The 12,240-nt window shown below is 35.6% G+C and overlaps 1 protein-coding gene across 1 annotated transcript in view; it reads left to right on the top strand.

Moving 5' to 3' along the window:
- Positions 1 to 12,240, top strand: part of PLPPR5 (phospholipid phosphatase related 5) — a 269,888-nt gene that overhangs the window by 108,437 nt on the left and 149,211 nt on the right. Inside the window, exon 2 of the mRNA XM_063428342.1 lies at positions 8,185 to 8,317. Coding sequence (XP_063284412.1) covers positions 8,185 to 8,317 — 133 coding nt within the window. The remainder of the gene's footprint in view (positions 1 to 8,184; positions 8,318 to 12,240) is intronic.

Below are 12,240 nucleotides of genomic sequence, written 5' to 3'. Positions count from 1 at the left end.
GATGGCCTCCGCCACATGTTCGTCTCCCGAAATGGCGGCCACCCAGAGAACAAAGCATACACGGACTTGAGGGCTAATTATGAAACGGCAACATTGTTGCAAACATTAATGGGGAACACACTTATTATCTGGGTGGTCGGAACGTTTGGTAGATAATTCGGGACTTTTGAACATATTATATGGTAGTCTATGGCAGTCAGTTCTTACGAAGGTTTTTTAAACGAATGAGCAGTTCCCATAAAGTACAGATCCCGCGAACGAACACAGTGGGGGTCTGTTACAACATATATTTACAGATCCAACTAAAGAAACCCAGGGGGATCTGTTACACATGTGACTTGCACATCCTTCCTAAACACTTCTTGTAAATAGTCATCTAATGTTTACACTTCCTTTATTACCAAATTCTGTTTAATTTAGAATTCCTTATATCCTGCTCTGCTCTGTTATTAGCTTGCTAGACCATGTAGGAGCCTCTTGTATGTGATTAAAGTTCAATTTACAGAGCAGGAGATAAGAACATTTAAAGTAAGTTACTATCTGATTGAAAATAAAACCATTTTGTTGTATGTAGGCTGTAGCAGTCAAAGCCAGGGGAGTTGTGGCTAGGGCTGCATAAACAGAAACAAAAGTGACTTAACTCATAAACAGCAGAAAATTGAGCAGTGAGACTTCAGAGTCATGATCTATACACCCAAATGGCCTCATTAAGCTAAAGTTTTTTTGGTGACTATAGTGTTCCTTTAAATGCTTGAATACAACTTAAAAACCAACTACTAATGAGAAAAATAAGAAACAAAAAAATGGTAGCTATAAAACACCCAATATAAGGCCAGACCAATTAAACATCTTTGTATATGTGCAGATAATGATCCACTTGTGTATTTTCAAACTAAGGCCTCAATTTAATATCATTGCATAAGCTTTGCAAATGAATTAATATTTTGGATAAACTTGAAAAAAAAAAATTTCAACGTGTTAACAAAATATATATAATATATAAAGAAAATACAAGAAATAAAAAGAAATATATAAAAAGAAATAAAAAATATTACAAAATTATCATTTATTTGTCAAAACATTTTAAACGTTTATGCAAAAATATTAAATCATTTGGAAAGCTAACCCAACACTATCAAGGCCAAACTGCAAAAAAAGCCTCTAAACCAGGCTTCCCCAAACTCCGGCCCTCCAGATGTTGCTGAACTACAACTCCCATGATTGTTAGCCTAACTAGTTCATTCATAGAATCACAGTTGTAGTTCAGCAACATCTGGAGGGCCGGAGTTTGGGGAAGCCTGCTCTAAACTATGGTGTTTTTAGCAGCTTTGCAATCTCTTACCAGCTGGTGGGAACTGCTACAAAGAAATGTGCAGAGTACTTGCAAGTGCTGCAAATTGTGGTATTCACAGGAACTGTCATAATAGTGTAACGTCATCCCTTTGTAGTATTGTCCACAATTGTGCCTATACTGCATAAGAGAGCAATCCAATACCTATTGTATATTTTGTTGCTATCATCTTAGATTTATTTTTGTAACTACTCAATTTCTACTCTTTTGGTTCCACATCAGGAAAAAAGGCTATCACCCTGGGTTGAGGGAGATGTGATATTGCTCTGCATATGTTTCTAGTGTCAGGTCCCCTGCCCCCGCGCCGCTAGAGGCGACCTTGCTTACCTCATCTCAGCGAGCGGCGTCATCTGGTCCCTGTGTCCAGAATGGCAATGTGTCTGACGCTGCATGCTCCAGAGCAGCTTCCTTATATGTGTGCTGCACCCGGTCATGTGACCTGGCACACAGTGATGACCTCAGAGACCACAAGGGACGGAAGTTGTGGTTAACACTAATTGGAGATCAGTCAATCAGACACACCCTGTGTGTGTATAAGCTAACCTCTCCCTTGCCTCAGTGCCCTGTTGTGGTCTTTGGTTTACCATTGAGCATTGAACTTGTTATTTGGATTTCCTGGTTACTAATATTTGGCTTTGTCTCTCGTTATTCCGTCTCTCTGTTTCCCTTGACCTCGGCTCGTGTTTTGACTATCTCTTTTTGCATAACCCGACCATTCTAAGGATCGATATTATAATTCTCTATACTCTCTCCTGTGTGCGTATTAGGGTTCCCTAGTGAACGTTACATCTAGCATTTGTCACTGAATGGTGTGCTGGTACCATTTCTATCTTTTTGTTTCAAAAGTTATATAAAACCAAAAAGTATTATCAAGTATGTATGTATGTTTGTGTGTGTGTATGTATATATATATATATATATATATATATATATATATATCAAACTGTAAACAAATAGCACTCCAAGAACTTATTAGAATGGTGAAAAAAAGTATCAACTTATATTTATTCAGCAGTATGCCATAGTGAAACAACGTTTCAGTTCCCAATCGGAACTTTCGTCATTCCGTTGTTTCACTATGGCATACTGCTGAATAAAGCTAAGTTAATACTTTTCTTCACCATTCTAATAAGTCCTTGGAGTGATATTTGTTTACAGTTTGTTATAATTTTGCTGACAAGCACCGGGCTAATTTCATTGTATATACTGGAGTGCAAGCATTGGAGAATATATATATATATATATATATATATATATATATATATATATATATACACGAGGTCTGTCCGGAAAAAGTTCAGCCATTGTTAATATAACATGAACGGTTTGCACAACAACATAGATGTAACCTGATAGTCAACGAGAGTGGACTGGAATGCACATGTGTGAACACTTCTCTGTACTAGTGTACTAGTGACGACTTCTCTGTACTAGTGTACTAGTGACGACTTCTCTGTACTAGTGTACTAGTGACGACTTCTCTGTACTAGTGAGTAGAGGTGCTAGATTTAATTGATAATAGTACACACATAAACCCTACATTCAGGCAATTCTACACACAATAACACTCAGCCAGGCCTCATAAGCAATAACATAGCCATCACTTACCTCCTACCTAGTGGTATTTCTTAGGTGGAAGCGGTAGCAAGAGGGCCCCTTCTTTTATTTTTGCACCGAGCCCCCGTGGATCCTAGTTACACCACAGGTGGAAGCTACTGAAGAGCAATCTAAATAAGCTTTTGTCTATTCTTAGTTTTAACATAAATCCTGTTTTAACTTGTGTGCATAATGTTGGGGCTCTCCCACCCCAAGGTTTTGGAAGAATTCATATGGTAATAATTTGCTCGCTGTGCCTAAAGGTTATCAGACACAATTCTTTGACAATGCCGAAAGGAGAAGTATTGTCTGGAGTTGTTGTATCTCTTGTGAAGAGCTAGCTGGAATATTACTTCTGGACTGCTTTTGTATTGGCATCAATCTAATGTACAAATATTATACATTCCCTCTGACAGAGTGTCTCTGTAATGGCACATGTAAAATAAAACTTGCTTGAAAGACCTGAGATTGAAGGGCAGGATAATCGAGATTTACTCCATTCTCACCATTCTAATAAATTCTGTTTTGGTTTGTATTCAGTCTCTACTAAAAATTGATACTTCAATGTAAAAATATCTTTCACCTGGAAAATTATTTCAGAAACAAAGGGAAGACAATACTGGACAGTCACAAAAATGGGAATGTTTTACCAAAGTGCAGTCAAAGTGAATTATGACATCTGTCTAATAATTGTCATCAATTAAAACATAAATTTTAGTTGTGTCAATTATAGAAAGTCGCACATGTTGTTCTCTTTAATAATACGTTAGCCATATGAATTTATGCTTATGCATTAACACTGATTCTGAAAGAGATCATCAGAGTGAATGAGATTCTAATTATGTTCGGCATCAACAGACGCCATGTAAGCCAAAAACACCTTTACCCTTAATGTATTTGCAAAAAAAGTAATTAGTTTTAGCCCTTTCTATTTTGGCTTGGATATTTTGCAGTGTATCCAAGAGAGTTGCTTTTTAATTACCTTACAATAATATTTAATTGAATTTACTATATAACTATTTAGTTCTGAACAATACAAATTGTCTAATTACAAATCAACAAAAGAACTTTACACCCTTTGAGGATTAGACATTTTCTTTTTAGTTATGCCATCCAGTTTTATGGTTGATACTTAAAGGGATGTAATAGAATAAACATTTTGAAGATAATGATTTTATAATACATATTTAAATAATTGAAGACATAAAAAAAAAAAAAATCATTAACGGGTTCCCTCAGTGGTTCAGTTCAGCAAAGGTTGTAATGTAGCAATTTTCAGATTTTTTTACCATCTACAACAGTACATTTACCTCTGCTGCTTGAGGAAGAATTTAAAGCAAAACCTTATTACAAGTCTAAGGTGGTTAAATAAAGAGTCACATTCATTTGTAGACTTCTAACTCCAACACTCAAGGTTTACTTAAGACATATGTGGAACATATAAGCGCCCCGAATCTTTTCACATACTCTAAGGAAAAAAAAATTGTTTTATTTATAAAGGTTGTTATAAAGTTAAAATTATGTAAATCTATGCAGTTCTATTTATGCATTTATTTATTCTCCCCTTACAGAGATATTAAGAGGAGAGGAAATTTAGAGGTTATTCAATATACTTATTTTTTAGTATTTTAGACAGGGTCTAAAATATAAGCACAGAAAAAGAAATCCTGTTTTTATCCTAAATAGATAGTGTGCCCAAAACAAAACAAAATCATTGAATACATTGCAATTTTTTTTGTATACAATCAGATTGCATATTTGACGAATGCAGCATGCTACGAAATCCATCAGAATGTACAAATAATGCAATGTAGCCATAATGTCTGAAAGTTGTACATATATACAAAAAAGTGTTAATTTATTAATTTAAAGTATTACTCATTTTATTATGCCAGCTTACACTGCACATTTGCACAGTTAAGTTATTCATACATCTGCAGGAAATAAACATTAGAAGTAGTATATGATGAAGAGGACTTTCCTTATAATAGTATACAATGTACCATTAGTAGAGATGCCCCGAACAGTTCGCCGGGAACTGTTCGCCGGCGAACATAGCTTGTTCGCGGTCGCCGCGGCGGGAGAACATATGCGATGTTTGGTCTGCCCCCTATTCGTCATCATTGAGTAAACTTTGACCCTGTACCTCACAGTCAGCAGACACATTCCAGCCAATCAGCAGCAGACCCTCCCTCCCATACCCTCCCACCTCCATGACGAATAGGGGGCGGACCGAACATCACATATGTTTGCCCGCCGCGGCGACCGCGAACAAGCTATGTTTGCCGGCGAACTGTTCGGGACATCTCTAACCATTATTTGAAGAAACCATATTTCATGAGATACAAAAAAACAGGTTGCGCCAAAAGGTGTAAAACGATAGAATAATATAATAATAAAAATATCTAAAAAATATATTAAAAAAAGTTCAAATATTCACAGTCCAAATATCGCAATCCTAGCGGTTTCAAGATTCTTGGGGAATGTTGGTTCTTGGTTAAGGTGCTTGCAAATATATGTAGAGTGACACAAAATGACAAATAATAGTGCAGACTGTTTTGGCAGAAAGATTGGACTCACAACAGTAGTATTTGAGGTAGCACTCACATGTTATGGAGCTTAAACTAGCTCTAAGTAAGATTGCTTTCAGCGGTACAATGCCCACTGATGGATATAACTTATGAGACAAATATCTCGATGTGCAGGTAGGTATATGAAAGAAGAAGAAAATATCCAATAGTGCTCACTGTAAACATAAAGATGTGATGCAGTACACAAATGTATTACACTCACATTTGATAGAACGTTAAGTCGCTCAAATATCTGAGCATGGGTGGTATAATCTCCACCAGGGATATGTTGGTAAATAGTTGTTCAGATCTGAAATTAGTTGTGCCAGAAACAAATAAAATTTAAAATTGCATACAAAGTGTGTGATGATAAATGTTACACTGCGCGTTTTACCAATAGAGGCTGAGTGGCTATTTTGGTGCCAAAAACACCATTTGACCTTTTGAGGTCACATGTGATGTACAATATTTGTATACTTTTAGGGTTTGCGGGTATCCCCTATACCCAGTTTTGCTGCCAAAGTCTAGTCAGTTGTTTCCTTAGCGCTTATCCATTTTTGTATATTCCATAAGAAACTGTTTCAAACTGCCTATTTAGATTAGTTACACTGTATGTCTCTGGTTGGGAAAAATCATTTGGCCATACAGAATTAATCATCCTAAAATATTTTAGGATTTATAGTAATATAGTTTTTACTAGAGCAGCAGGAAAAGTAACCCATTATATGTGGCATGGTGGTAGTGTTGGTGTTTGTCCCCAATCCTGCACATAAGGAGCACCAGAAAACTCTAAACGAAGTAGTCTGAGTGCAGGGAACCTGATGTTTTAACCCTTTTACATTTGGTTAGTCAATAAAATGCTTCTAGTAGAGAACATTGGATTGGTACAGAGAGTTGCTTTGCTTTGTACATTGCAAATTTTTAGCTTTCACAGTAATGATGACAAAAAACACAGATCAGATGCATATTTTTAAACACTACAATGCGGCCATGTTTATTCTCACACTACATTACGGCCATGTTTATACTCACACATTGACTCAAGAAAGGTTTTTGATAGTCTACCATCAAACTATTCCAAAATAGAATGTCTTACTTGTTTATCAACAGCTGTGTCTCAGATAGCTGCCAGGGCTCAATAAGTCATATTCCAGAATGGTAGACAAGGCTATACATGGCAGGGTTATTATTCTGTATTCAAGAGGAGTATGTGTTGATTTCCCCTTTCTCTTCCTATGGGAGACAACTGGAAATTTGAATAAAGAGGTACTATGCTAATTCTGAAAGTGGCTATAAAGGATAAAAAGTGGGAAAAATCACCATCATATATAACGTTTTAACACTGGGTGGGAACAAGTCAAGGTATGTGCATATAGGTAAATACCACTCCATATAATGTCCAAAGAGTCCAAATATAAAGTGGTAACCCACACTGCATCAATGCACGATGGCTTCTTTACTTCACAGTGAACTGTAGATGAACAGAGAAGGGATATATTGAGTAGTAACAACAGCTAGAACATTTTTTTAGGTATATAGGGTATCCCCTTGTCATGGGTAATGTTCTGGAGTGCCTCATGTTTTGTTTATTGAGTGATTGATGGAAGATGAACCTGTAACCAAAAATGTTTTTTTGTAAATGAAATGCATATGTGGCAAGTGTCATTTCCATTGTTTTTGGATAAATTATTGGGTTTATTCACCAAACAGAGAATTATGGTGGATTAAAAATCAAATTGCAAATGTCAGACTAAAATTGTCAAACTGTGACTAGAGCAGAGAATTTTTCCGGTTAATGCTTTTTTTTTACTTGGATTTTGCTTTGATTCTTTTCACTGCAGCAAAATTCAATGTATATTGAACAAATGTGCGCCTAACCCCCCCCCCCCCCCCCCTTACATAGAGCCAATTTCCCTTTGCCCCCTGTTTAAGTCTCTAGAGACACTTTTGCATGTGCATCTGAAGAAATAAAATCATAGCTATCTCTAAATCAATTTAGTTAACACTAAACCAAAATTGTGTTTTTTTGTACCCCTTGTTTAAACTAGTATTTTTTTGAATGAACACTCTAATTTTCTTGTATTTAACAGTTAAGTCACTTTGTTTGAGCAGCTCTGATGACACATTCCATGTCTGAGACTTACAAAGCCTCTGTACACTCTTCCTGTAAAGAGATGTCTAATGTTTATACTTTATTGTATAGTCTATAAATTTAGAATTTATTTTCTCCTGCTTAGTCAATAGTCTGCTAGAGTCTTCAGAAACCTCCTGTATGTGATAATAGTTCAATTACAGAGCAGAAGATAACTTCTAAAGTAAACTCACTGTGCTGTAATATCTGATTGAAAAACCATTTTGTTCATGGAGGCTGTTTGAGTCACAGCCGGGGAGGTGTGGCTAGGGCTGCATAAACCGAAACAAAACGTATTTAACTGCTAAATGACAGAGAATAGAGCAGTGAGTCTGCAGGGGCATGAGCTATACACCAAAACTGCTCCATTAAGCTAAAGTTAATTTGGTGCTTAGAGTATCCCTTTAATAAAAGTTGAAATGGTAATGCAAAGTGTGGTAAACACCAAGGTTAGTGAACAAACCTCTATATGTCAAGTGAAAAGATTTACCTGAAATTATTACTGATATACACTGCTTTTTATATTTTCCATTTAGATAATCGTTGGCGAAACTGTAGTCTTTTGCCTACAGGTTGCAACCAGAGATTTCGAGAACCAGGAAAAAACTCTTTTAACGGGGGACTGTTGCTACATTAATCCACTGGTGCGCAGAACTGTGAGATTTCTTGGTGAGAAACTTTTATATCTTTTATGCTTTCATGTAATGCTATATTTTAGATAAATGGGTTACTGATTTCTAATAGTTAGTTAATGCACAGTTTTATACATCACAGTCTGGCAGCTTATTTCATATTTTTATGTTCGAATTGGACAAACAAAATTACTTAGTAATGATATTTTTCTTTTGTGTTTTTTTTTTCTGAAAGATTAATGTTCTATCTTCTGAGAGAAGAAAAAAAATTTAAGAAACATCTCAGGGTTTTCTCTGGGTCACCGAGTAGACTCAGTACTAAAATGGTATCAAAGAAGATTATTGTACTTTGTTTGGAACTTCAATAAATAATTCGCATTATTCAAAGAAAGGTTTCCAGCTAACCTTTTCTCTAGTTCTGAAATATGCTTTTATATTCTTAAATATGTTATTTTTACTGTAATTTTTACAGCAATTTCACATAATTGACATGTTTTTTTTTTTTTCTAACAGCATTTCTCATTGAACTAGTATTGGGTCTTGTGTGAAAAACATTTCTGGGGAAAAAAAGTGTTAAAAAAGTAAAAGACAGAGTAATGATACTGACAAACAAATCATAAACCTAAACAAAAGTAACATTTTAGCAATCTTATAAAGCACAGTAAAATCAAATCATTTTTGTGCATAAAATGAGAACTAATCAACCATCTCAGTTTAAAGGGACACTGCAGTACTCTAAATCACTTCAACTTCCTAAAGCGCTGTATGTGTGAAGATGGATCCTCTTTTTCCAGTTTACAAAAAGTGCAGATTTCAATACAAAAATTGTACTTTTGTAATCTAAACTTGTACACCTCCCAGGCTGTCAATCATACAACCAATCCTGTTATTTCCTGGTTGCTTAGCTTGTTGGAGCTAAACTCAAGAGGCAGGCAATTGCCTAGTATAGAGTTAATATCAAATCTTTGATCCAATGTAAGCTAATATTTATGTTTAATAATGTTACATTAAAATCCTTAAGTGTGTGCATGGCTTATTCAAAATGTGTTATTCTAAAAGGCAATTTTAAAAAGATGTCAGAACCCATTATATTTAATTATGTTAAAGCCTTTACATTTTCATTTACATGCTGAGTTAATTTATTTGTTATAACCTATAATTAGTGAATAGTTGATAATAATTGGTTTGACATTCTTCATGTGAATAAAGAGATATAGATAGATGCCAGTTCATCCTTATGTCTGCTGACAGAATCCATAAGAATAGAGATTAGGTTGATTTGTGTTCATGTGAGGGTATGTACCATTGAAAAAAATTATAGAAGGCTGTGAAGAGAGCAAGTCATGATGGTAATCTCAATAAAGATAGTAAGGAAGGTGTTACTATAGAGAAGACGATCAAAAATGGAAGATATAACCACACGTTTCACACTTTTCAGTCCTTAATCATGGCTTTTTTTTCCATTTGTGTGACTTTTTTCAATTTTGATAACCTTGTGTAAAGTGCTGATTAAAGTTGTCTTATTATATATGTGTAGATTACCTGTATGGCATGCTTTCTTCATAGCCAATATATTTTTATGTATGTGTATAAGGCATGAGTTTACTTGCCAGGTGTCTCCTCAATAAGTTTTCAGGCTAAGCAACTTTTTTCTGCTTCAATAAATATGCTTAATAATATGGTTACTAGTATAGCCTAGTCTAATATATATAAATTGTAGCTCATTAAACAAAAAGAAAGAAAATGTTAATCCAGTAGAGATGGGTGGGAGTATCTTGTATCTGTATCACATAACATCACTGTTCAAGAGTTGATATGCTGACCATTTTAAAATCATATGTTAACAATGGAAGAAGTTTGGAACTTTTCTGTTCAAATACGTTTTAATAATTTGTAGAGAGAACTGTTCATTACAATAGTAACAAAGATGCATTAAATTGTATAATTTGACAATGACAATAATATATTAAAAACAATAACAAATAAAAAAAATTGGGGAACATTGACAGTAATATACATCCAACAAAGAACTACTGTAGATTGTCATAAAAATTGAGAAATAAATAAAAATATAATTAACATAAATAAAATAATATGTCATACAGAGTATGTTATAAATGGTACATCTACTAGTGTTCTATGTTTTATTAATTGTATTACGAACTTGGAATGGCTTAGATTTAGTAGTGTGTGTAGTACACAAATAGGATTATATAAAACAAGGAACTCTGAACAAATGTGTAATGCGGTCCATGTCTTTCTAAATGCTTCATTTCCTATTGTAACCCATCTGAAAATTATATTTGGATTTTTACTTTTACCTGTATTTAAAATAAGGGCTGACTACTAAGCAGTGAAGGACTGTGACTGAACAATGTTTGGACACCTGATGTCTTTGAACTCCCCCCTTATTTTTATACATTCCTTGGCAAAGAAGACTTAATGCCAGGTTTAACAGGTGCCACTTTATATCAGCATTGCTTTGCCACTGGGGCTGATAGTTCTTTGCAGAATTACAGATTTTATTTGTAAAATTGTCTTTGCTATGGACCCTCTCCTTCTGAGAAAGAAAATATATTTGCTCTTTCCAATCTCATCTTTCTGAACAGTAGCGGCATGCGGGGAAGAAAGAGGACAGCTGAAGGAATATGTCACACTTACACTTCCTCCTCTATTTTATGTTAAGAGTAAAGATTATTCAGCAGACTGTCATGGGGATTACTTATGTTAAGCTATTATTTCCATCACTGCTAAGCAAAAGCAAGTTAAAAAGTAAAATGATGAAAACATACTCATTTTTTTAATTTCCCATTTATTAATTTATCCTCTATAAACGTTTTTTTTTTAGGAAGGGATGCTTCAGAAAGTAAATATTGTCTTTTAACTTAATATATTTTACACAGGGTCTGAAATATGTTAGTATTAAAGAAAACATACACTTTTTTCCCACACACAGTAGTTGTGACAAAAATAGATAAATAAAAATGGTCAAATATCCTGCCTACAAACATCCTGAAGGCATTACTAGCAGCAAAGCTTAAGAAAATTACAACAGAGTGAGAATGGGGTGTCTGCATTTTAGGATGATGCCCACATACAGTATATAGATTTAAACCATATACTTCAAAGATAAAAGTTTTTAAACAGTGGCATAGCATCCTTTATCAATCTCAAGAATACAAATGTAATGCTAACCTTAAAACATGCAAGCCCAGTCACTCCTCTAAACTCCATGGCTGTAGGAATGATATAATCCATTGAAACTTCTGTTATTGTTTGGAAGAAGAAGGTATCTGACATTTTCACCTCATCTGCAGACATTAAAAGAATGGCCAGTGCTCAATATGTGTAATTCACCAAGAACAATGTTACAAAACGTTGATGAGGCAGTACACCACCCCAGTAAAATTACACAGAATGGGTAAAACACCCTCAGATGTGTGCTGGAGAGGCTGTGGGGATAAGGGTGCCTACCTCCACATGTGGTGGACCTGCCTGAAAGTCTCCCACTACTGGGACCAGGTAGCTAAACTCTTGACAGACATACTCAAACAACCGATCCGGCCAGACCCCTGGACATGTCTACTAGCCAAACCGATTGACAACCTCCCGAACAGAGAGCAGAAACTGGTGAACAAAATTAACTTGGCGGCCAGACGCGCCTTGGCGCAAACGTGGCTCCAGGTAGACACTCCACTCATGGACAGAGTTATAGGCAACATTAAAGAAGCCTTCCTCATGGATAAACTCACGGCACAGGTGCGAGACACATACACACACTTTATTAAAGTATGGGAGCCATGGGAAGAATACATTGACCCCTGAGCCCGTACTCCACACCCCCTCAGGGGGATAGTGACTACCCCTCTTTTACAGACTTTTGCCTTCTCCCGACAGCGGGTCCCACCCACCTCCCCCTCTACCCCTCACCCACCTCCTTATATCCCCCCCTCCATACCA

The sequence above is a fragment of the Pelobates fuscus genome, chromosome 7 (assembly GCF_036172605.1).
Source record: "Pelobates fuscus isolate aPelFus1 chromosome 7, aPelFus1.pri, whole genome shotgun sequence".
Classification (NCBI taxonomy): Eukaryota; Metazoa; Chordata; class Amphibia; order Anura; family Pelobatidae; genus Pelobates; species Pelobates fuscus.
The sequence above is the reverse complement of the archived record's forward strand: the minus strand, read 5'-3'. Positions and strand labels throughout refer to the sequence as shown.